Source organism: Myotis brandtii, unplaced genomic scaffold (genome assembly GCF_000412655.1).
Source record: "Myotis brandtii unplaced genomic scaffold, ASM41265v1 scaffold1338, whole genome shotgun sequence".
NCBI lineage: Eukaryota > Metazoa > Chordata > Mammalia > Chiroptera > Vespertilionidae > Myotis > Myotis brandtii.
The window spans coordinates 305,096-331,592 of record NW_005354749.1 but is presented as its reverse complement, the minus strand read 5'-3'; the positions used below and the strand labels follow the sequence as shown (position 1 = coordinate 331,592).

General features: G+C 46.2%; 1 protein-coding gene across 1 annotated transcript in view; it reads right to left on the bottom strand.

Annotated features, from left to right (window-relative positions):
• The window catches only part of DOCK2 (dedicator of cytokinesis 2), a 361,206-nt gene that overhangs the window by 221,784 nt on the left and 112,925 nt on the right, over window positions 1-26,497 (bottom strand). Inside the window, exon 26 of the mRNA XM_014534868.1 lies at window positions 7,630-7,781. Within this exon, the coding sequence (XP_014390354.1) occupies window positions 7,630-7,781 (152 nt within the window). The remainder of the gene's footprint in view (window positions 1-7,629; window positions 7,782-26,497) is intronic.

Sequence of the window (26,497 nt, the reverse complement as noted above, 5' to 3'; positions counted from 1 at the left end):
AAGGCCAAAAGGTCAAAACCTACTGAAGGGAAAAACAATAGTGTCCCTGGGAAGTGTGCTTCTCCCACAGCTGTGTGGACTGAACATCTGGTTTAGGCAGAGCGAACCCTCAGCCCGAGGTCACTCTGCCCACCCCTCACCTGTGCGGGAACCTGGGCGCTCTCTCCCTGGTCTATGTAGGCCACCACATTCTCAACGCGGCTAGGAAAGAAGCCATTGCCAGTCAGTAAGAATTGCCATGGCAACTGAAGCATCCTTCTACATCTCTGCTCTAGGTTGAGTGTTTAGTCTGTCTGAAAAGCCGCTGCCTCCCCGGAGCAGCTTCTCTTTGCTCGGTCCCATGAGAACCTTTAGGGCAGCAGAGCCAGGGCCACAGGAAGAAGAGGCGCACGGGCAGCTCCCCTGGGCTTGCCTTGTTTTCTGCAATTCCTTTGAGTCCCAGGCAGTGATGTGTCGGCACATGTTTACCAGTCGGCACTCAGGGAAGAAAAAGTAAAGGCCTGGATAGACAGTGTTGGCAATGCCTTGTGTGAGTCCTCACTGACGGTGGGTTTCAAGCTGCCAATGTGACGTCACTGAACACGGAGTTGGGAAGAGATGGGCGGCTGCAGAGCATTGCATAGTATTCCCACCAAAGGAACCCACTAGATGCAAGAATCCAGGTAGAGATCATTAGGAAGCGATGCGTTTTGAGTATCTATTTGTTGCCTCTGATTTTAATTAGTCTATTTACTTATAGATATTTATATAAATTTTTAATAATGGCAGTGATTTAATAAAATAACTCACAAGATTCCTAAAATGTAATGCTGGGTTCTCAGGAGCTGGTGTGAGTCAGCCCCAGCACACAACACCCAGCAGTGACTATCCTGAGCCCCAAAGTTCTGGGACCCTAAGGAGCCCCTGGGAGGGAGGCTGGCTCTTTTCTCCCCGACAGGGAACACTTAGGAAGTCCAGCTGCCCTGCAGGGACGCTTTGCTCTGTCTGCAGCATCTTCCTTGGCAAGCCTCCTCCGAAGCAGCTGGCGCCGAAGGCTGGCGGGAAGGGGCTGCCTCAGTGGGAAGGGCACAGTACCTGTTTGCCATTCTCCCAGGAGGCCACTGGGCCCTTTACTGCTCTTAGAAGAGAGACAGGGGTGCCTCAGAGGCAGCCTGGAGCAGTGGGAGGAGCAAGGAAGGAAGGACAGTGAGGGAGGAAGGGAAGCCACCGGCACTGGGTGTGGATTTTGTGCCAGCTGCGGAGCTGCCTGTGTTCACAAGTGCTTGTGTTCCCTGTAATCCTGACCACCTGGGGAAGCAGCACCCCACTGCACAGAGAGATTGCATGACTTCCTAGGTCCCCAGCTAGGAAGAAGCGGAGATCGGATGCAGGCCTTCTCTGCTCCCCACCATCACCCCAGCATACGACACAGGGTCCAGGACAGCCCTGGTGTCTGCCGGATGAGCATATGAATGCAATGTGGCCTGACTCCAGGGCCTGTGCTCACCCCTCCACCAGGGAACCGACACTGGGAAAGTGTAAATGCTCAGTGGTGGGGGGCGTGGCGTGTGGGAGGCCGGTGACTTTGGAGTGAGGTGGGGTGACTCCCTCCCAGCTCTGCCCTTTACTAACTCTCTGACCTCGGTTAGGATCACCCAGCCTCTCTCTGAGACTCAGCTTCCTCACTCATAAAACGGGATAATAAAGCCTACCTTGCCATTGGTGGCCAGAAACAAAGTCCTTATGACTTATGAGGAAAGACTTTACAGGCTCAAAGGTGCTGGGGGGGGAAAGTGTATCAGATGTCACTGCCCATGAATGCATAAGATCATTCCATTGGTCTAGCAAAGGCACATTTAATGCCATGGAAGCAGGGGATGAGCAAGGGATTAAAGAAAATGGCCCTGGATACAGCAAGAGGGTTTGATCTATTTCAACTGCAAGTTGGGGATTAATTAGCTGTTCTCTGCTTGGAATGCACCCCAGACAAAGAATTTCAGCAAGCCCTGTCTCCCTGCCTGTTATCAGAGATACGAGGGAGCAGATAGGATAGAATACAACCGGCCGCTTTTGCACGGTGGTATTGATTCCTGGGAATTAAATGGTAATGCAAAGAGGAGGCATCAGCCTCCCTTCACGCCTGCATCAGGCAGGCTGCCGAGGATTATGAGAGAGCACGGAGCTCAGGGTGGCCGTGGGGGCTGCACTTCAGAAGGCACCCAAGCAGAGAGCTGTGGAGTCTGCTGCTCCCACATGTGGGCAGGTCAGGGCAGCTCTGGACCAAGAACACCCTTCAGGCAGACTATTCCCTGTGCACACCACCCCTGGGGACCTTAGCAGAGCTGAAGATGCTAATGCCCTGCTGCTGTCAATGCCTGGTCCCTTTTAAGAGAGGGGCATGCCTGGGGAGTGGGAGTGTGTGCATGTTAAAAACTACATGCACCAAACATCAGACATGCATATTCAACATATTGACAAATCACCTCTAGCAGGTGGGGAAGGGAGAAGGATGGGAGCAAGAGATAGGGATGAAAGGTGAGAAATACACAGACACCACACACACACACACACAAGAAATAAGGAAGGGCCTGTACATACCCATAAGGATAACATGTCATAAACTGAGTGTGGTTCATTTAACCCCCTGTACCCGACATCCAAGGAAGGCAAAAGGAGGAAAAGGCATATATATCCCCTTAGACTCAGAGCTGAAGACCCAAGGGCCTGCTATTGATCTGAGAAACTCATACTTATTCATTCCTTCAACAGATAGTTTTGTGCAGCCACCGTTGGAGGGGTGGGGAGGGGAGGGCAGAGCTGCAGGGCAGATTGGTGGACCTCTCTCATCAGGGGCTCCTGGTTCCACAGGCAGGTAAGTCACAGAAGATGACACACAGATGCTACACGGAACAGGCATAAGCTGTTCCTGGGACCACAAGAGAGGGGATGCATTCTGGCAGTGCCAACAGCACCCACATAGCCCACAGGTGAGGGAGTGCTGGGCAGGAGAGGGATTGAGAGAATGTTAACGGAGCAGGAGGATGGAGAGGAAAGGGGGATTGGTATGAGGCTAGGCTGGAAGTGTAAGCTCTGAGAAGCCAGCTAGTGAGGTTTGCTCTCTGAGCCTCTGCGCTCAAGGCCTGGCAGGGGACACACAGGGAAGTGTGACAAAGCAGCCAGTGCTGTAATATCAGCCTGAACACATGGTTATGACAACCCAGAGCAGGAAGTCCTGAAACCTGCCTGGGGTGGGGTGGGAGGGGGGGGAGTGAGAGGAAGAGGATGTGGAATGGAGAAGATTTCGGAAGGGAAGCATTATTTGAGCTGAAGCTAAAAGGAGTTTAGCATCTTACTTGCCTAGAAAGAATGGGAGCTGGGGAGGACAGTCCAAGCAAGAGAAAATGCAGAGGCAAAAGCTCTATGTGTCTAAGCCAGTGATGGCGAACCTATGACACGCGTGTCAGAGGTGACACGCGAACTCATTTTTTTGGTTGATTTTTCTTTGTTAAATGGCATTTAAATATATAAAATAAATATCAAAAATATAAGTCTTTGTTTTACTATGGTTGCAAATATCAAAAAATTTCTATATGTGACACGGCACCAGAGTTAAGTTAGGGTTTTTTAAAATGCTGAAACGCCGAGCTCAAAAGGTTCACCATCACTAAGCTAATGAGTCCAAGTATGAGATTCCCCCATACCAGTCAGGACTGAAAGATGCCTTGGTAAGACCCACAGGTCTAGTCCATGGACTCCAAGGGTTTATTTTTTTAAAGCAGACGTTGTGCATTCTCTACGACATCCACGATGCAAATACTGGTTCAACCACCTCATTCTCTTCAGAATCTGGGGCTCTTTCCCCGCTGTGTGACTGGCAGGCAGGGTACAAACAAGGACTTTCTTTTCCTTCCGAGGGATGACACATAAAAACAAAAAGCCTGTTTTAAGAGGGAAAACCAACTCTCTCCTGGTCTGGCGCAAAATTAAATTTTATGAGTGACTCAGCAGATGGCCAGGCACAGAACGAAGCCGGTGGCAAACTGCCTTTCAAAGCAACGGAAGTTGACAACTAAACTTGGCTGGGGAGGGGAGAAAGGGGGTTACTAGAGGCAGAAGTCCGACCTTTCACCCTTCACCCGAGCCTGTCTCTTTCCTATGCTGAGTGCAATTCACGCAGCTGAATGAGGAAATTTAACACCATCATTAAAAAAAACACCGACACCCAGGCTAAGGCGGACATCTGCCCTGAGTCATATGCCACCCAGGGTTACGATGAATAAAGTAATAACAGGGAAACAGCTTCCACATGCCAGGCCTGCTGCGCTGGGGTGGAACTCCTGGAACAATGACGACCTATTGAAGACAAGCATTCTTTCCCGTCCCCCAAACACACAATGCCCCCAAAAAGGAAGCTTGGCATCCTGCACTACAATTGCGAACTTTCCACACACGGTCTGTTCCTGGGCAATGGTTCCGTCGGGCAGACATAGTCTATGCTTGGGAAGGGCAGATGGCTATTCCGTGATGCCCACAAAGAACCACTAAACAATGGATGGCTATGCTGTTGTCAGCAGAGAGGATTCTAATAACCAGAAAAAACAATTCCAGGACATTCACCCTGGGAGGCTTTTTTATTTTTCTTCCTAATTTCTGATTTTGAGAAGTTGGTGCCTGTAGAAACCAAACGGCACATCCAACGGTCTGGATTCTCAAAGTCAGATCTTTGCACAGGCCATGTCCCCGCTGCTGCATGAAAATGAATGCAGGAGTACAAATGAATGGGCTTGAAGATTCTGCCATTTTACGGTTTATTAAATGCCATATTGCAAGATGCTAGGTTTTATAGACTGGAAAGGGCTCTTCAATTAGAAAGGTAAAGGCCTGAGGATGAGCCCAACTGTTCTTTTATTTCCAGGGAATACTGAAGATGGGGAAAAATTAGGCCATATTGGAGCAGTGATTCTTAAAGTGAGGTTCCTGGACCAGCACCATCCATATCACCCGAGAACTTGTTAGAAAAATAAATGATCAGGCCCCATCCTTCCAACTTAACAACCAGAAACCTGTTTTAATAGCTCCTCCAAGGCACTCGGGTTCATGCTCAAGTTGCAGACGTGCACTGAGCTGTGGTCCTCACCCTGGCTGCCTGTTCTTGTCACCTGGTAAAGTTGTCATTGAGATGCCCCCACCCACCCCAGACAAATTAAATCAGAAGAACTGGGACTGCAGCCTCAGCTCGGCTGCTTCTGCAAAGCAGTGTGGGTGATGTAAATGTGCAGCCCGGGTTGAGAGCCACTCTGTACCACAGCAAGAGAGATTTAGATTAGATACTTGGGATTTCTGACTTTCCATTTCGTTCAAAGTAATCATGGTTACTGAATGAATTTCTGTCAAAGAAAAAGCTCTTGAGAAGTGGGGAGATTTCCATCTTAGAGATGGTGAGGTTAGTCAGAAGCTCCAAAAGTATCCAAATCTTGTACCAAACCCAGTGGTAATACCAGTATTTAAAAACTCATCCAGCAACCAGGTGCTCCCCCTGGGGAAAGGGCTGGCAGTCCCCACAGTAGGAAGTCATTATGGAAGCCGTGCACTGAAGGCAGCAGAGAGAGAAACCATGCCTCTCACACACCTCCAGTTCAGATGCACAGTCCCCCAGGGGAGCTCAGAGCCTCGAACTCACTTCTCTGCTTTGAAGGCCCACGACCCAGGGTGTGTGAGACATCGCCTCTTCTTACCAGTGTCTGCTGTTACCCAATGTGCACAGTGATGACCACCTGTCAGGATGGAACTCCAGGGGTCGACTCCCATAGGGTGGGCGGAATCCCCGCATCACAGCTTAACTAATAAACTGTGAGCTGAGGCCAGCCTCCCCTAATCGGGCAATTGGCAGCTAGCCCATTAAAAGTGTGTTCCTCAAACTGGGGTCCTCTGGCACAGTCCACACGAAAAGGGATGTGAGCATTACTGAAATATAAGGAACACTGTAAATTCTTTTCAACAGGAAGAGGTAACATTCTGTGGAATGTTTCTGGAGAAATATTAGGCCTACCTTCATGTCCCTACACTGTGAGAGTTAAGACAAAATTCTCCCTTAAAAAGTTTTTTTTTAACGATCAAATAGCAAAGACTAGGGCCAGTTCAACAACCGGTTCATGAGTGTATATATGAAAACACCACCATTATCATAACATCACGGAGTGAATCTTGAGTAGCCAAGTTTTTGGGTATTATACACTCGCTCCCCAAGGAAAAGGGTGAGGATAGAAAGAAAAGGAAGAGACAAAGATCAAGCTTTTGTATCCCCAATGCCTATCACTATGCAGACTTTGGAGTTGGACCAACTTGGGTTTGAATTTTGACCATGCAATTTATTTACTGTCTATAATTGAACACTAAGCTTATGAATTTCAGGTTTTTCATCTGTAAAATGAGGATAACAATCTTGGTCACTGGTTAAAGTGAGCAGAACGAAGGAATGGATTGCATTCAGCACAGTGCCTAGGAAATAGGAAATAATATAGCATCTGTGATCAGTAATTATTCACCCTTGAACACCCAACTGAAGCTTCACTATCTTGGTGAAGGCTTCCTTGACAAAAATGCTTACACACACACACACACACACACACACACACACACACACACACACACAGTCTTTGTGGCTCCAGACTCCTAGTATGCATGTAGATTTTAGTTGTTAGTTTATATTGCAACTGCTTGTTTATATGTCTGTAAAGATTTTCTTAAGAGACCATGCCTTTGTATACCCAATACCTGGCACACACCTGGTGCATCATATACTATACAATGAGTGAATGAAGGAATGAATGAATGCTTGAAGAAAGCAAGCAAGCTGCTGAATTTTCATAGTAATGAGATTAGAGGAAGCTTACTAGTAATTAGGAAAGCAAGAATGGAAAGAATGGCACAGAAGAAAGAAATGCAAAGAAATTGATAGTAATGGTTGACTATGGGATATGAGCAGTGAAGGAGCATTGTTCTGCAGAGTTTTCTAATTATAGTCTATCACAGATAGAGTTCATCCAGAAAGTCCTTCTCTGAGGATTTTCTGGGAGTGGGGGTTGGGGAGGGAGGAGGAGGAAAGCTTACATTAACACTTAGAAAAGACTTAGTTGATTGTTTGGTTCTACCCTGTCCTCTGAAACCAGCCCATCCAGGGAAAACACCTCCTGGACAACACTCCTGAGCAATCTGCTCATCCAGAATGACTCTTAACCATTTTCTCCATTGTTGGGGCTAACTGGAGAAATAAGATTCAATCCAACCAGCGAAGAAAGCGGTAGGAGGTTTTACTCTTGGCCATGTAGGCATGGGAAACTGCCCCTCCTGCCCCTGCAAACCAGGCTTTGGAAATGGACCAGTCATCTAAAAAGCCTGCAATATGTATTACCTACACCACAAGACTGTCTAATGAAAAATATGCCCACAGAATGCTACACACTCAACCCCAATCCCCAGGCCATGTTTCACAGTCATGGGGGTTAGTCCCTGGAGAAGCAGACCCGCTGAGCAAGCCATTGACCTTCATCTTTAGACTTCAATTGCCATTCGTCAGCACAAACATTTTAGAGCCTCATCAGCTCGGCCCTAGTCTGCGTCCAGGATATCTCTGTCATCGCGAGCACTCACCGCATCCTGAGAGCTGAGCACCTCCAGAATGCTGTTGAGTAGCTCCACACAGAACCTCTTCTCCTGCAGCTGCTGCTGGGACCCGTCGTCCTTCTGCTCGAGCAGCTCCTTCAGCTCTCTGGTGATGACAGGAAGCAGGATGTCCCGGCATTCTGGAACGAAGGCAGTGTAGATGTGCTTGAGCATCCTCATTGCTTACTTTCCTTTCCTTGTTATTTTTAGAAAACTTTTCATTAAATAACTAATTCAAGAATATAGGCTCCTTGTAAAAATGTTAATGTTAAAGATTAGATTAAGATTCCCATAGAAAGTCACTCACCATTCTGGTCCCTCCCCCAACCTGTTCGGACTGGCCATAAAAACAGAGCTAGGGAATAATTAAGACCAGATTGTGTGTTTTTCCTTAAAAGTTCATTCTGTTGGGATTCTAGTTGTGATACCTCCATTTGATTCCATCACAAAGATATGAATCCCAGAGAATAGGCCAGTTTGGAGATTTTTAGATATTAACAAAGATCTCCATGGGAAGTCACTAAACTTTAAATTCTAATTAAAATTGAGCAAAATTAGTAAATTCCCATGGAAAAGTCTAGTAGAGAGCTCTCCATCCTAGAAGTGTTTAAGCAGGGGTAGTTGTCTATGGAAAGGCATTCAATGTATCAGATGAGCCCAGCCTGTGGCTCAGTTGGTTGAGCATCATCCCATGCACCAGGAGGTTGCTGGTTTGCACATGCCCGGGTTGCAATAGGGGACATGCAGGAGGCAGCCAACCGATATTTCTCACTGATGTTTCTATCTCTCTCTCTCTCCCTTTCCCTTTCCCTTCCTCTCTCTGAAATCAATAAGAAAGCATATTAAAAGATGTTCTTAAAGTATCAGATGAAGGGCTGAACGGAATGATTGTTAAAACCCATCAAATATTCTATGATTTCAGACAATATTGGTTCAGAGGAAGTAGCAGGAAGGAGGACACCTTTGCTGGGGGAAAGGCAGTGGACATGTTTACACTGCTTACAAACCACCGTGGCTGTGGGCGCTGCCGCGGTTTACCAATCTGAAAGTCATCTACTTTACAGATCAAAAACCGCGTCCCCAACAAGACAAAGCCTCCTGGTGCTGAGAGTCAGCGAGATTTTAGCCGAGGAAGCCATTAATAATGGAGCCTGTTTTTCGGAAGTACTTTTGTCTTCTTGTGAACCATGATTTCTCAGAAACGTCTGGCTCCTCCGTTTGGAGATGAAATGATTTTTCTCCTTTGTAATTGGAGCTGTGAAATCCTATTAGTCTGTAAGGCTTCGGGAAACAGCATCTCTAAATTGCAGCTTGATTGTCAAGCAAACAAACACAAATGATTTAAAAGATAAATATTGCAGAGCCTCAGATCAATCTTTCTAGGCAGAGGCAATGAGTATGAAAGACCTGCAAACCCAGCCTGGGACCCAGTGCCTGACACAAGCTGAAGACCTGCCAGCCAGTGACAAGCCTAAATTGCAATTCAGACCAGGTACCGAGGAGCCTGCAGAGCTACTCAGCTCTGTGTTTTCATAGAAAAGAGTCTTCATGTGTCAAAGTGGCTGCAGAGAGGAAGCTGCAGTGTTTCTGGGCCCTGCTTTCTTTCCAGAAAGTTCTGTCCTGAGGTAGAAGGTGCTAGCGCCTGAATGCACAGCTCTCCTGAAATGTGACACGCTTTCTCAATCATTTCACGGCCCAGGGACACTGCAAATACGATGCTCCTTTTCCTCACCTCTTTCTCCCCAATATCAGCCCCACAGAAAGAATGAAATGGAGATCCTTTGTCCACTTTGGAAAACCACCTTGAGATGCATCTAGCTAAAAAGCACCAGGGGCCATGGCCACGGCACTCCCGGGGACACCTCCCAACTTCCCATCTGTGCACAGGCCTGCTCCTGCTCCTCAGCTCCCTCTCAGGGGGAAGACATCCCCGTCACACTGTCAACCAGCAAATTTGATTCCTCCTTGCTCTCCCCAACATCCACTCCACCATGAAGTCATATCCACCTCCATCTCCTGTGCCAAGTCTCCCACCCTGCCCTCCCCACTTTCAGTCTCAGGAGCAGAAATTTCCCCCAAACTGTAGCCTGACCACAAGGCGCCTCCTTGAAGTTTCTCAGGCGTCTCCTATTGCCCTGAGGGTGAGTTTGGTAAGCTCTTTATGACCAAGCCCTTCTACCTGTCCAGCCCCCTCTTCCCACGCTACCCAGCCCTGTCTGTCCTCTGCTGGACCTTTGTACGTTATTTGTTTGCCCGTAATGCTCTTACCCACCCATCTTCTCCTCACTAACCGCTTCCTACCCTCTAGATCAGTGGTTCTCAACCTTCTGGCCCTTTAAATACAGTTCCTCATGTTGTGACCCAACCATAAAATTATTTTCGTTGCTACTTCATAACTGTAATGTTGCTACTATTATGAATCATAATGTAAATATCTGATATGCAGGATGGTCTTAGGCGACCCCTGTGAAAGGGTCGTTCGACCACCAAAGGGGTGGCGGCCCACAGGTTGAGAACCGCTGCTCTAGATCTTCATGGAGATGCAAATCCCCTTGGGCAATATTCCTGACACCCACCTCTGATCTGGGTGACCCTGTTCGGTGCTCCTGTAGTGCCCAGACTTGACTTCTGCCTCACCATTTGTCACCCTCTGTGGTCATTGTCTATGTAACAGGACAAGTAAGACTCTTATCATCCCATAAATAAAACTGTGGCCTGAAGCTGAAAACAAAAGGTGTAATTGCCTCACATTCTAAATTCATATTGTCTCTGGAAGCTGGGGTACACCATCATCCCTCGAGGATTTTGAGAGATATGGGTTCAGTATGAGCCCAGAACTGAGGGAGGGTCCGCAGAGGCCTGTGCATGGAATCAATGTCCACACGCAGAAGCCACCTCCCTGAAGCTGAGAACCAAAAGAACCATCCATAAAATCCATGAGGATGAGACTGGCACCCCAGGCACATCCTGGTTCCACCAGCACAATGAGGAGACCAGAAGCATTCTGGAGCCCCTCTCCTACTATGGGAGCAAGGTTAAAGACAGTCACATCTTCAGTGTGGTCACCCCCTTTCTAAGCCTGCCCGTGGCTGCCTGCACTTGAAATTTCACTCCGCTCACAGCCAGCCCTTCCTTCCTCGCCGGCACCGGTTAATCCCCAGGTTAATCCACTCTTCACTCCTGCTCGATTTTCACAGGCTCTAAGGTGAAACTCATTCTGCTCCGGCTGAGTTCCTATTGACTGCAAGGAGAATTCAGCTCAGCTCAACCCTCTTGGGGGAAGGTGAGGAACTTGTGGCTGTCAAGGATCACCCTGCCCTCGCCTCGGGCCTTTTGGCAAACAAGTAATTGAAACTCTAAATTCTCCCAGGCAAGACCTCAGCAGCCTAAGCGCAGCTCTGCTCGGCTGCTTTTCCTCCACGGACTTGGGGAGCATCTGCACATGTCAGAGGCCTCTTGGTCCCATCAGCCAGACTCGCAGGGGCCTCCACAGACACCTCTCCAGTCTGATGGATAGCAATTTCCTCTCACAACCTCCCTCCTCCAGCCGGTGGGACAGGGAGAAAAGCAATTCCACCCACCAGGAAATCAATAACTATCCACAAACTTCATATTCCAGATCAGGTTACAAGCCTCTTACAACTCTACTAGCGTTTCCCCTAACGCACTCTTCACGATTCACTTCCCCACCTCCCAGAAAACATGCCTAATTATAAGGTCCAGAACCATCCCTCACTCTCCTCCTGATGAACCCCAAGGGCCAAAACACATCTCCCCAGATAAACCAACACAGCCCACTTAGGAGACCTCAGAACTCGGCAGCTGTAAAAATCCTGGTCAGATATCCCAGGGAGGTGAAATCCCAAGAGAGAAATGGACTTCCAGAACTTAATTGTAAATACTCACTTAAAGTCCAACCCAACTATTGCTTTTACCAGACATCCATTATCCTTAACATAAAGCATGCCATTGTACTAAACCTATAAGCTAACGCCCTACTAATAAGTTGGTACTTGCCATTCAGATGCACAGTGACAGCAGGAACAGTAAATCAATGTGTAAGTGCTGGAATCTTTAAGAAAATGTATGTTTATGTCTAAAAATGTCTAATTATAAATATAAATTATAAGTATAAATTAAAGTTTACTGATTATAAATATAATGTGTAAGCTCTAATAGTCTACATGCAACATATTTATATTAATGAATAGCTTCTACAGCAGGCACTGTTCTTGGGGATATTATATGCTATTGGGGTATCAGAAATAATTTAAGAAGGTATTCACTGTCTTGGATTAGAGTCTCCAGAAGCAAGCTCTAAGATGAAGCCTGGGTGAAGGTGACTTACTTATTAGGAGGTGTTTCAGAAACCTCTGGAAGGGTCATGAGGGAAGGAGGCCGGGCAGCGTACAAAGGCAGGCAAGTCTCACATCGGGAGCTCCGCAGACAGTGTGGGCCACAGGGGCAGAGGGGCAGGAGTGGTGAAACCTTGGGGATGGACAGCCCCAGGCACTGTGGGTGCTCTGGGTGCCCAGGCGAAGCAGGCCCCCACGGCCGGAGGGCAGCCCTGCGAGGCTGGAGCTGGTCGCTGAGGGAGAAAGCCTTCCTGGAGCTATGCACAGAAATGATCGTGGATCCCAGGAGACCTGGGCAGATCCCTGAGAGCTGATGCTACAGCAACAAACACTGTCAGCTGCCCGCAAAATAGTGAATGGGGCAGCGGGAGACGCACGGGCTGGAGTGAGCAGGGAAGACTGCCTCCCTGAGATGGAGACACTTGAGCTGAGACTGGGGGTGAGAAGGGAACTACCTACAAGGATCTCAGGGACAAGCATCCCAAGCAGAAGAAATGGCATGCAAAGGCCCTGGGGTGGAAATCTGCTTAGCTTGTTGGAGGGATAGCATATGGAGGTGAGTGTGACTGGAATTATAGAAAATGGGGGGCATAATATGAGACAACAAACTTGGAGAGCCTGACTGGGACCAGGTCTCATTAGACCCCGTGGCCCATGGCACGGAGTTTGATTACTAGGTGGAGATAAATATGTTTTGTTTTTGTATTTTTAATGAAGAGAGGAGGGAGGGTCTAGAACAGGGGTGGGCAAACTTTTTGACTCGAGGGCCACAATGGGTTCTTAAACTGGACCGGAGGGCCAGAACAAAAACATGGACGGAGTGTTTGTGTGAACTAATATAAATTCAAAGTAAACATCATTACATAAAAGGGTACGGTCTTTTTTTTTTTTTTTAGTTTTATTCATTTCAAACGGGCCGGATCCGGCCCGCGGGCCGTAGTTTGCCCACGGCTGGTCTAGAAAGAGAGGCATAAGAACACTGAGGAAGCTTTTTGTAGAGGGAAAGAAGAGGTATACTATTGATTGAGCCCTCACTCTCTACCAGGCATTCTCTCTATGAAGAAGTATATCATTATACCCATTTTATGGATTAGAAAACTGAAGCTCGAAGAGATTCAGTAACTTACTTAAGATCACACACCTAGAAAGTGGCAGAGCTGGGGTTTAAACCCAGGAAATATGATTCCAGAGTTCGTGTTCACATCTACTAAGCTCTCCTGCCTCCTTACTGTAACAGTGAAGGGGAGAGAAGATAAAAGTTTGATGAGTTAGTGGTAGGAGAGAGATGCAGAAGTGGACATAATTGGGGTACAGTCTTGAGGCAGTGTCAACACAGCTTGCTGATGGATGAAATGTGCTGTCCAGATGTGTATGCATATGCATTTTGAGCATGTGACTGAGAGAATCATAGATTGATTTTAGGGCTTATCAAATTAGGATCTAATCATGGCGATCATTCCACCGCCTCAACTAGCAAGTAATGAAAGGCTTCCGTTGACATTTCTCTGATGATGTGGAGTGGCTACAGACATGGCCTGTCTATCACCACACCTCCAGAGGCTATTAGGGCAGAATAATTGACAGCTACCTGCACTTGCAGCTCCCCCTCACACCTTCCAAGATCATGTACCCTGCCATTGCTGACCATGCTGCCATGGCCTCCTCCTTGCCAACGCACTCATTCAACCACCAACCACCTCCATAGAAAGAGCTTTTAGGCCCTAGCTGGTTTGGCTCAGTGGTAAGATGTTGGCCCTGGGTTCGAGAAGGGTTCCAGGTTCAATTCGGGTCAAGGGCACATACTTTAGGATTTGCCTTGGTGGGGGCGCATGCAGGAGGCAACCAATCTACGTATCTCTCACACATCAATGTTTCTCTCTCCCTCTCTTCTCTCTCCCTCCTTTCCACTCTCTCTAAACATCAAGGAAAAAATATCCTTGGGTGAGGATTAACAACAAAAAAGAAAGTTCTTTTAGGAAAACAAAGGTGCAGATATGGCCAACTGAGTCATGACCCCAAATTTAACTTGTGCCCTAATGCTTAGGATGATTGCCTTTGTGATGCCATGCCAGATGAGTGTAGCTCAGCCTACTAGCACACTGCCTCCCCCACCTCCTCACCCTGGCTCACAGAAGGACACGCAGAGGAGATGGCTTGGGGCTGAGCCAAGTAGCTTCTATACTGAACAAATCTGGGAAGGCTTGAAAAGAGGGTTCCCATCAAAGCAACGTGCTCCATTTCACATTCACGCAATAGGAGAAATGAGTCATGGTAGCTTTTTGACTGCAAGGAGTTGTGTCTTTTATCCCTTGACCCCATTTGGTTCCAATTCAGTGACATCTGGCATTCGAATCAATTTATAAGCACTTAGGACACCTGTTATAACAGGCTTACATCCTCACCCCTCCAGGCTTATCACTGCAGACCCACTGCCTCTCTCTGCATCACGCTACACAGGATCCCTTAATCCCTTCACCCCAGCTTCTGTTCCCTCTGGAGACTTATTCGGTTGCCTGGCTCCATGAATTTCAATCTTTACTCCAGCAGTGGTTCTTGAAATACCGCCTAATAAGTAAGTCACCTTCCCCCAGGCCTCATCTTAGAGCTTACTTCTGAGGACCCAACCCAAGACAATGAATATCTTCTTAAATTATTCCCACCTTCAAGTCTTTCTAAGCTAGTCCATGGTCACATACATACCTGAGTTTTCTCGTCAGTAGGAGTCATGATAACAGATATATCTTCATAAAGGACAGAAGCCATTTCCTGGAAAGCCATTGGAAGTGAGCGGAAGTGGGAGAGTGGAATATTGAGTTTGAGAGACACGCAATGTGTTGTGCTCCTGCTGGGTTGCAGGCACCATGTTGGGAATGCATTCGATCCTATCCAAACCTGTATATTACGTTGTCCCCACTTTACAGTGGGGACAAGAGCTTGCCCAGGGTCACAGCGTGACCTCTTAACTAGTGGGGCCACAACAGAGGCTAGATTCTGACACAGACCTGCCCGACTCCAGGGCCAACATGAATCCAACCTCATTCACAGGCTCCTGGGTGCAGACAATGACTCCCAACCCCTGGGCTCGGCAGGCTTGAGGCAGCCACCCTTGAATTTGCTGGGTCCCATAAGCTCTTTAAACAGAAAATTAAAGACTCTGGGTGGTTGGTTTGATTAATGTCTAGCTCAATTAAAAGAGAGCAAGTTACAGTCCCAGGAAAATAAAAAACAAACAGAAACCCCAGTCGTAGAATTCAACAACAGTGAGCATTCATCAACTCCGTGATTTAGCCTTTAGTCCGGCCACTCATTTCTTTCATATCTTTTAACCATCTATTCAGCTACTCATGTCACTGCAGCTGACTAGCCAACAGCGATCATGACCCTCCAACCTTTCACCATCTTTCCCTCAGAAGACAGTGAGAGCCTGGGGTAAAGTATCTAATCTCAATCAAGTCACGTCTGTCTGCCACAGTTCCGGGCACAATGCCTGTCACGCAGTGGGATCCTAACAAGCATTAGATGAATAAATGTCTGCTAATTTCAGAGAGCGAGCCCTCTCTGCTTACACTTAAGGCAACTCTCAGAATTAGAACTCTATTTAGTGTTGAGTTATTTCAAAATTTATTCTTCTGTGCTGTCCTTGAAGAAACAAGACCTTGGTGTTTCTTCACCTTGACCCCTGCCCTGAGCACCCATTCTGGCAATATCTTCTCGTTCTTGGCTTCCCCCCTAGGGGAGGCAGGTATGGGGAAATGGGTACAACTCTGGATTGAGAGTTTACAGACCTAGGCTTGCACACAGCCTTACTACTGCCAGGCTGTGTGACCTCAGACAGGTCATTTTACCTCCCTTCCTCCATAAAATAGGGATTGAAATGGCTTTTTCATGAGAAAGCATTACACACATTCAGTTGCAGTTACTATGTGTAACGTGGCATGGGATCTGTGCTCTCCCTCAGACGTTCCTGGGTGCAAAACCGAGCATGTTGGAAGTGCAAGGTCCGTTAGCTGTAGCTGACGTACACACTCGACAAAACACCTGGTCCAGGCTGGAATGAAATGGACTGGGAGCTATTATCTGTATCATTCACACAAAGTGCGCTTTGTCTGAAACACCAGACTTGGAGAATTGAGTTTCAAGAGGCGGGTATAAATTGAAATAATTGGGAAAAATGCCTGGGATCTTCGTGTTCCCTTTGTGTGTGGATAGACAAGAAGAGCTCAGGCAAGCGTTCTCAGAGCATCCTTTTACATTTCTGCTTACAGCTTAGAATAACAATGCCACTTACCAGCAATCCTCAAGCCATACTCAAACAATCCTATATCATATCACTGCAATCGCAAAACTTACAAATATAGAAAAGAACAACAAAACAACAACAACAACAAAAAACAAGAAACCCACAGCAGTGTTTTGGATCAATATGAGCAGCCGGTATTCCATTTCTGGGGAAAGCTCACATTAAAGGCCTCTTGTTTATATTTTAAGGCTAACAGAGGGGCTCTTCATTTCAGAGAATTAAATGAGAAAATTCCCCTGGATTCAAGCATTAGCAAAATGGAATGGTTGCGTGATTGTTTCCAATCATCTTTCCCTCACCTTCCCCACAACAGTGCCAAAGGCGAGGAGGCTGGGGTCCTGTGCGTGGATAGCCCCACACATGTAAAATCTAGTGCTGTTTATTACAAAGGGAAAACAGAGAAGCACCTGAAGAATTGGAAACGCACTTCAAAGACGCAGGAGGAAAATCATTGTCATCCCTCCCCCCTTTAAATCAAAATGGAAATGGGGGGAATGTCTCCTTCTGGCCTGGTTTTCTTTTCTAACAGGACTCAGCTGAGAAGGTGGAGGTTGGAGGCAGCCTGAGGGGGCGGGGGCTTCTCTTGCTTCATTTCTCCATTCGTGCCAACAAACCAACAGAGCCCTCCCTGAAGGCCCACAGCAAAAGCGATTTCAGAAATGACTCACACACGTAGGCCCACTATTTCAATGGAAGGATCAAAGAGATTCTAAAGCGAATGAAGAGGAAACTGGTTTAGTATGAGAAGGGAGGAAATAAAGAGAATAAATATCAGTCAATGACAAGTAATGAGCTTTCTTACAAAGAGAGGACAATACATGGCCCTTGCCCGTGGGCAGTCCAAGTGTAATAAAGAACCGGTCAACTGGCAGGACAGTAGAGAAGCAAGCACACATAAAATGAAACATGCTGGGTTTGCAAATACGTTCAGTCCCTGCTGATAAATCTCAAATTGTACTTTTATAAAACGGACATTAATATTATATTTGGGGCATGACATGTTGGTCTATTTATTATTGGTTTGTGTATTTCTTCATCTACTCTCTTAGTCCATAAAGAAGAGAGGAGAAAGACATGACATGTCAGCATAAACATTAACGTAAGGTTCCAACCGCCCACGTGGCTCCTCACTAGCAGGACATCAGTGAGATAAAGGGAATCGTCCACGTTCTTGAGTTTCCTGAGCATTGAGGCCAAAAAGAACAAATTCCTTTCGAGAAGCATAGCTTTCTGTGGCATGGAACCCTCAAATAAATTTTTCCTATTGCATTCTCATGTTAATGTCCTACATCAAGTTTAGTAGTGATTAGCTGCTTCTGACATCAAATGGTAGGATTTTAGCTCTGAAAAGACCATGAGCAAAGCTAATGGTTTTGACTCATTTGACTGTGTTATGTGGTCATGCACAACAGGAAAACAATAAATGGAGGTAGCTTGTGACTATGTGCTTGCCCTTACACATCTTTGTTTATTTTTTTAAGTGAATAAAGTGCCTAGCATCATATATGGCTCAGGGTATAGTGAAGCAGATTAGTAAGAAACTAGGACAATTCCCTGGCAAATGGAATGAAGAAACTGAGCAAATGGTTGAACAACGGCCGGGATAGCTGAACAATTAACACCAGCTGATAAAGCACAAGACCCTATCCTCCCTGAGTGAAGATGCCTAAGATGGTTCAAATCACCATAGTCAGGCGGTTAGGTAAGAAAAACCAGTGATATCCAGACTAACCCACGATGAAGGTGAAACTAACCAGAGAATGACCCCATTTTAATACCCAGCACACTAAACAACATGCCCGGAAATCTAATGAATATTCTGTTCAGATGCTTCCTTGGGACCTCCTCTAAAATTTCCACGTATCGAAAATAGATAAAACTCTCAGGACAAGAATAACAGCGTGCCCTCTTCTTTGAGCACGCCTATCCCCCTTTCCTCAGGTGTATCCTTTCCTCAGGTGTATCCTTTGCTTCTTCTATCCCAGTGGTTGGCAAACTGTGGCTCACGAGCCACATGCGGCTCTTTGGCCCCTTGAGTGTGGCCATGAAGTTTCAATTACACTGTACGTGCGCGCCCGCACGTGGTATTTTGTGGAAGAGCCACACTCCAGGGGCCCTTCCTTTGCCTCACTTTCACTTGGACTTGTATCTTGAAACTTTTCCTGCACTAGTCAAGAACTGACTCCTGAAAGTTCCCAGACCTGTGCTGGGGCATGGCCAGCCCCTGACGCAGACATGGACTGATAACAATAGGACCAGGAGATAGGTGGTAAAGGTCGAGAGAAGAGACCAGATTCAAGGCATATATAAGAAAGATTCAAAGGCCTTAGTGCTTAATTGAAAGTGAAAAATGAGTCACAAGAAGAGTTGAGGGCCAGCTCTAAATGACTGGCAGAAAAATAATGGAAGAGGAGAGGGTTTTCATGAATGCAATGAATACTATTTTGGAAATGTTGAGTCTGACATTCAGATGCAGATGTCAAAGGGACGGCTGGCTAAATGTGTCTGAAAATGATCTAGTACAAAAGGTTAAGCATGAATTCAACTCTATGAAAGACACATTAACCATGGATGCCCCCCACAAAGAATCTATAATGGGCAATTACAGTGCATTTAGCAGAGAGTGAGTGGCTTATTACAGTTCGTTTGGTGATATCATGAAGACCATGATGAACTGAAAAGAAGAAAAAGGAAAAGGAAGGGAAGAAGACAAAGAGGAGAAGGAGAAAATAAGGGTGGAGAAGGAAAACCAGCAAGTCCTGGGGTCTGAACGGGGATGGATGGGGAAAATATAAATACTGGGAATCTGGGACAAGACAGCTAAAAGGGGCTTGGAATGGAGGGACTTTCACTTGAAGTTTTTAGATCCTCATAAGGACAAGGTTTGGATAGAGCCCAAAGATGGTTAAGCAGCCAAAACTGCCCAGGTGATCTAACCAATGAGTGTGTCACATTGTCACTTTACCAAACAGTGATGGTTGAGGGGGAGTTGGGGCAGGGCTTCCTGGGAACAGCAGTGGAGGACGATGAGCACCCACAACACACCTGACGTTCAAAGCTGGGATGGAACGGTAGCTACAGCCTGCCTTTTCCCTCACAAACTCTCCTGCAAGAGCATCATGCACAGCCTATCAGCCCCAGACAAGGAGAGAAGGAATGGAAAGAAATGTCAGCATTAAGGAGGCTCCACTCTCATTTGTCTGATGCACTTAGTAAGGCACCAGGCCACAGGGCAAGTGTTAGAGTCAGTGATGGGGCCTGGATGTTAAGAGCAGGAACCTTACTGTCCTTATAACCTTGGGCAAGTCTCTTTATCTTAAAGTGGAGATAATAAGAGCACCTCCCTTCACAAGGTTGTGAGAATGAAACAAGATCATACATGTAAAACACCAGAGACAGTAGCACACCTGGCCAGTGATAAGCACTATAAAAGTGAAAACTATTGTTATTTACTTTTTAAAATATCCATCTGTAACTTTCTGGGCAATGGAAATATGCTATATTTTGACGTGGGTGGTGGTTGCATGGGTATACACACATGCAAAAAATTCCCTGATCTGTGCACTTAAGATGTGTATATTTTACTATATGTAAATTCTACCAAAATTAAAAATACATACTGGTATCAGGTAGGTATTATTCTTTTCCCTGTTGATCATAGTGAACACAGTGAGGCTTGACGAAATCAAGCAAATTGCATAAGATATTGCACTGGGTCTCACGCTCAGGTGTTTAGATTCCAGAGCCAGTTCCTATGTCATCTGAGCCTTGGTCCTCAATAGTATTCAAGGCATCAGTAACCCAAAGACGCTGTCCCCAACTCTACATGGAGAATCTCTTGCATAAAGAGAGAGCAGCTCTTCTCTCCTCTCCCAGTCTTTCTCCCACCTCCTACCTTCTCATCTCAGCTCAGTTCCTTTGTCTCATTGACTATTGAAACCAAAATCCCTGCCAAGCAACAACCTTGCTCCTGACAAAGTGCACACATCCCATCAGGGAAACACCCAGCAGAGGACCGGTGGTGATTAAGGACTGAAGGGAACACCCCCCCAGCTCTCCAAACTCCCCAGGTCCAGAGATGCCCTACTACGCAATGGCGTGCACCCACTGTAAGTATGCATGCAGCTCCTTCCTACCAAAACAAAGAGCAGCAGCCAGAGAAGAGTGAGTGATCATAATTTGAGAGGTGATGTAGAAATTAATTTTGCATGTCTCCTCCATTAGCAGTGTGTCTGAATTGACTTGAATATGCAAGTTATCCTGTTAATCTTCGATGTTAAAAAAGAATGTATCATCATTAACCTTCCTCGCCCTGAATGCAGTCTTTTTATTAGCCGTCATAGAAATGGCATTATTTCTTGGCATCTCAGCATTCTACCTCTTTGTATGCAGTTCTGCCAGTCACTTTGCAACATCTCTCCTGATTCAGAAGCCCATTTTTCAAACGGCTGATTCTAACTGCCCATAAGTGACCAGAAGTTGACTCCGCCTTCCTTCTCTTTCTTCATATTCCTCTAAATGAGAATAAATTTCCCATTGAAGGAGCACTGTAGAAAACACACACATAATGGCCTACAGCACGAGGAGGCGTGAATGAGTTCTGTGTGACACTGAGGGCAGGCAGGCTCTTGCTGGACCAGCGGTAACTGGTCTTCGGGGCTCCTGGATCCCTGGGGAGCTAAGTGACAGGTAAGCAGGAACTTTGCTTCAGGGAGCAGGAAAACAAATTAAACCGTATTCAAAGGTTAGCTATTAAAGATAATGGAAAAAATCACCAAAACAGTGTACTTTAGTGTATCTTTCTTTCCATGTATTCACCTGATATAGGTAAATTATAGGAAAAAGAAAGTGACCTATCTATACCCCTATTTGATGAATAAGTTTAACATTCATTTTCCATTCATTTTAATCTTTAAATGTGATAATAGTGGAAAAATGTTGGGTGAATTGTATTTTGCCACCTTTTTCTTCATTCATGCCCTCTCAATGAATAGCAAGATAATCAGAAATTAAAGTATTTCTTAGCAGGGGAACACAAGACAAGAATGAGGTCTAGACTAGAGCATTAGTCCCTGAAAAATAACACTAGTTTCTGTTCTCAATAAATGCAACAACGGCATACAGTTTATCATGGAAAATATTCACAAAAGTCCCTACATACAAAACTAAATTGGCAACCAAACCATCTGTTTAGGTTGTAGGAAAGTTACCGATAATGAGATTGTCAATATTTCTGAGTTCATCTCTGATATATAGTTTTTATGTTTTCCTCTTAAATCTAATAATTGTTTTTCTGGCTGCTACATAAACAAAGGCATGACATGAATAAGAAAGAGTCTGGAATTCAGCTACATCTATCCTCAAAGGGCTCAGAGCATTCACAAGGGCAGAATCCAATCTTTTCTAAGCTTTAGTTAACCATTATTGTTGCTAATGTGAAACTCACCATGGATTCCTCATCATTTGCAGCCTGCACTGTTATTTACTTGATATTTTTCCTAAAGTAGATTCATTCTCATCTGTTTACATTTATTTTAAATGAAAAATATGCTTCTCAACATGGAAAACCTGTATCCTTGCCATCGATGGCAGGGTAAGTGTACCAATACTATGCAAACAAAACACTTTTGTTAAATTGTCAGCGGAGCTTAGTCCTGAGGTCTGCTCCCTCTTTGTTATCAAAGGACATTAGTAGAGAAGGATTCAAGGCAAAATAGGAAAGTCCTGCCATAGAAAGGCTGAAAGGGAGTTGGAAGAAAATGAATGATCTGCTTCTGTGATGCAGTACTTTATCTGTGTGTACCTAAAATGACCCTGCGTGCCAAGGAGAATAATCTGGCATATGTTAGTACATGCCCACATGTTGAAAAACACAAGTTAAAAGAAAAAAATAGAAACTAGGATTCCTGGCTTCTCATCTCTGTGGCCAACTCGTGGTGCGACCTTGGGCAGGTCATGCCCACTCTTTGGATTGGTGTCCTTGGCTGTAACAGGAGGAGGTTGGACTAGGCAATCTCTCCAAGGATTCACTCAACTCCGTGTGTCTGTGTTTTGTGAAACCTTTAAACACATTCTAGAACATCTCATCATCATCTAAAGTATGTGCTTGTTAATTGCATTTACCCTGTTATGTGAAAGTCTTACATGAGCAAATAGGAAAGATTTGAAAAGATCAGCTACTCTGGGGCAAAGGAGCCTTTTGAAGCTGTTGTGTTGGGGAGAAAAATCAATAAAATCGACTGCACTCCGGGCACAGCAGCAGCTGACTGTCCAGGATCCATGCCCGCGCATCCCTTGGCTGAGAGCCAGGGGCAAAGCACCGACTTCAAGCGGCCCTCACAGACCACCTGGCCAATGGCCTGGGTCAAGTGTAGTTTATGCAGGTGAGTGACAGAGCGTGCTGACTCAAACTACCAGTGTGATTTCCCCCTTCCCATGAGAAGAACAGACTGAGGGGGGAAACACACATACCACCCAGACCAGTAGTTCAAAACAAGCCAAGTTTGCTCATTTGTAAGATCTGGTGCAGTTAAATAAATTTCTCCATTGTATAAGAATGACAGAAAACTATAAAGTTTCTATAAAAATTATACAAAGTAAATATTATTGTAATTATGGTAATGTATATGTATATCCTCTTAAACAGGGTTTTTTTTTCTCCCTATCTTAATATTCTGAGAGAGTCAATTCAGGCAACTTTTTATTTTTAATGCTCTACATTGGCTCTGACTCTGAACTGATAATAATGAAAATGAACATAATAATTATGAATAAATAATTTATGAAAATAATAATTATACTTATATTCATTTTAAGCTACCACTTATGAAGCAATTTTACCATCCAGGGACCATGCTAAGCATGATTTCATTTCACATTCTCATCAAACCTATTATTATCCTCATTTTACAGATAAAGAAAGAAGCAATGATGTGACGTGACTTTTCCAAGGTCACCGATGGGTATAACTCAGAGACTGTGAAACAAGATGAATAGACCCCGTGGTGTGTCTCCAGAGGCAACAAGCCTTTGGTAAAAAGGTCATCCAAGAAACCTTCTTATACATTTGAAGCCAAAGTCAAGATCATGGGGGAAAAAGAAAATCAAAGGTTACCAAAATCTAGGTTAATAAATTGAGAGAGAAAAAAATGAATATTCACATTTCTGAAGCTCTCTTGTGCTTGTTGTGTTTTTAAAAATAGCATTTTAGATGTTACGAACAAGAAGAAATCTGAAAATCATACAACCTTCTCCTCTCAAGTCTAAGGCACTTTGCTTATACTTCTACTATAGAATATTCATCCTGCATTTGAACAAAGAGCGCCTCATTTTGCAAATGAAGGCAAGCTCCTTGAGGATTTTATCATATTTTTGCCAACTTTTTATTTCCTGAATGGCTACTCAATGCTTTGTTTACAGCAGGGGATCAATAGACATTTATGGAATTGGAAAACCTGTTCTAAATATTGTCTCTCTTCATTACAAGGGTGGCCCTACCCATCCTATGTGGAATTTGAGACGCCCCAGAGGCAGTTAAAGATACAGGTCTTACGGTGAAAGCAAAGACACACCAGAGGTTAGTTAGGGCTGTGAGCACTGAGATGGCACTGAGCCGCCAGAGTGGATGCACATGCGCAGGCAAGAGCGGGCAGAGCAAAGCTGGGATGCAGCTGTGGACTGAAGCCGAGTGGCTGCTGAGTGAACTGGATAGGCTCCAAGGCAGACTCCGCCCATCTCTGTGGCCCTCACTTCTGACCCTCAGGCACAGAGAGATGGCAGGAGAGCTGCAGCCACCAGCAGCGCATTCTGAGGCTGCCCACTTCCCAGGACCACCCAGGAAAGGGGCACAGGGGAGGGCTTCCCAGTGTGCTCCCCTACGTTGGCAAGAAAGGAAAAGAGAAGTAAGGGGTCAGATCTAAAGCTTAGAGAGCTAAACGCTGCCAGAAAGCCCAACAGGTGTGGCTCAGTGGTGAGCTTCTACCTATGAACCAGGAGGTCACGGTTTGATTCCCAGTCAAGGCACATGTCCGGGTTTCGGGCTTGATCTGCAGTAGGGGGCGTGCAGGAGGCAGCCGATCAATGATTCTCTCTCATCACTGATATTTCTATCTTTCTCTCTCTCTCCCTTCCTCTCTCTGAAATCAATAAAAATATATTGAAAAGAAAACTTCCAGAACACTGGCCACCAGGGAGGAGCCTGGATGTCAGAGCTGCTCCCTGTCATGGAGCAAGAGCAGGAAAGACTTGATGCACGTGGCCAGAGATCTCATGATGAACTAGGGCGTGAGAACATCCTGGTTCTTATGCTCTGAGAAATAATTTCTCCTTTTCCTTTGAACACGGTACAAGCTATTCTGCTGTTCTCTGACAGCAGGTTCCACCATCTATCAAGGTTTACAACTCTCTGCAAGCCCCCGAAACACCACACATTTTCCTGGGAGGCAGCTGGGACCTGCTTGATTTCTCGGCACCAGCCTAGAGCAGACAGCAGAGTGCTGTGGTGACCCTCCTGCTACCTGGGCTGTGATTGATTTTAAAACCTGCAGCTGCCACCAGAGGGGAGCCCTGAATCCCTGTAAACCAAACCAAACATCTCGCTACTCATATAGGTCCCGGCAAGTCTGTAATATTGGCGGGGGCGAGCCTGATGAAGAGCAATTATTTGAGACCCACAGAAATATCTGTATGAAGAGGAAAATCCACCTGTAAATGAAGCTCCATGGTCCTGACTTCTGCCCCCTTTCAGGGGCCCTCGTGCCAGAAAACACCGAGCCCATCCCCACAAACCTCTCGGTGACCCAGCATGGAATCGGCTGTGGCCTGTGGGGACAGTACACGGCCCTGGATGCCTCTGAGCACAGCGAGTCCTTCAGTGTCTTTCATGTCCGGCTGACCCGAGTGCTCTCCACACCCCAGGATGACAAAGCGTTTTTCAAGCAGCTTTCAGTCTCCTTGAAGTCACTACGTCTTTCTCTATGTTGTCTGGCAGTGCAGACTCAGTGACTATCAGAGATGGACAGGGTATTGGAACTCCAACTCTCCGATGATACACATGAAGAATGGAGCCCAGAGAGGTTAAGGGTTTTGTCCAAGGTCACACAGCTGGTTAGTAGCTTTCCTGGACTAGAGTTTAACTCTTCTGACTCTTAGTAGAGTGTTTTCTCCAATAGACCATTATGTTCCCTTGATGAAGGCAATCATCCCTTCATCCTGGAAACACTGATTGAGCCCCTGCTCAGCAGCGATTCTTTGGATCACAGAGAAGGTACGCTGCCTGGAGTCAAGGTGGCGGCGATGTGCAAATACAAGGGAAATCTGAGAGCAGCATGAGAAGAGGAGCGCCTCCCCAGACCCAGACCATGTGGGTTCCATTGCATCTGTCGAACTTACGATGAACCAAACGTCACCGAGGAGCCCACCTCATGGCCAGAGCTGCCAGCAGGAGGCCCAGAGGTCCTACATCGGTGCCACTTTAACTCACCACCAGGGAGGAGCCTGGATGTCAGAGCTGCAACTCATTGCAGGCCCCTGACACACCACACATTTTTCTGGAGGAGAAGTTGACAACTTTCCCATCTGTTTTGGGAGCCTACAAAGATTTCACTAGGGAAAGGTGTACTAGAATGACCACACACACACACACACGGCTGACTGTGTCCTTTTAACAGAACCAGCTGAATGGCAGCTCTGGGGCAAAACAGGCTCAAGCTGGGTGGGAAGGAGCCAATTGCTTCTAAGCAGAGCAATGGCTGATCCAAGGCAACTGAGGCCAAAGCCACATTAGTGAGAAATGTGCCTCCCCCAGATGAGATCGGACAGTGCTCTGTCAGAAAAAAGAGAGCTCACCTGGCAAAGTGTGTCTTCTTCTGAGATGACCCAGAAAGAAAACTGGTTGTCGCTCTCTCTGGGAGGGAAAATGGCACGGGGTGAGTTCCTACAGCCCCCACTTCTCTATGGGGCCTATAGTCAATCGCCACCCCACATCCTGGACCCGGAGGGGGCGCAGAGGAGAGGAGGCCTCGCTGAGCAGCAGTGGACACCTGCAGCAGGCTTCAGAGAGGGCGTGGGGCAAGGTGAAGTGGTTCCAGACAGAGGGGAAGGCAACGGATTTTAAAAAGGGTTTGTGTGAGGACAGTGTGGGCCTGGGCCAGGTGAACCTGCCATGGCAGAGATGGAGTCAGAGTCAAATGCAGGAAGGTGG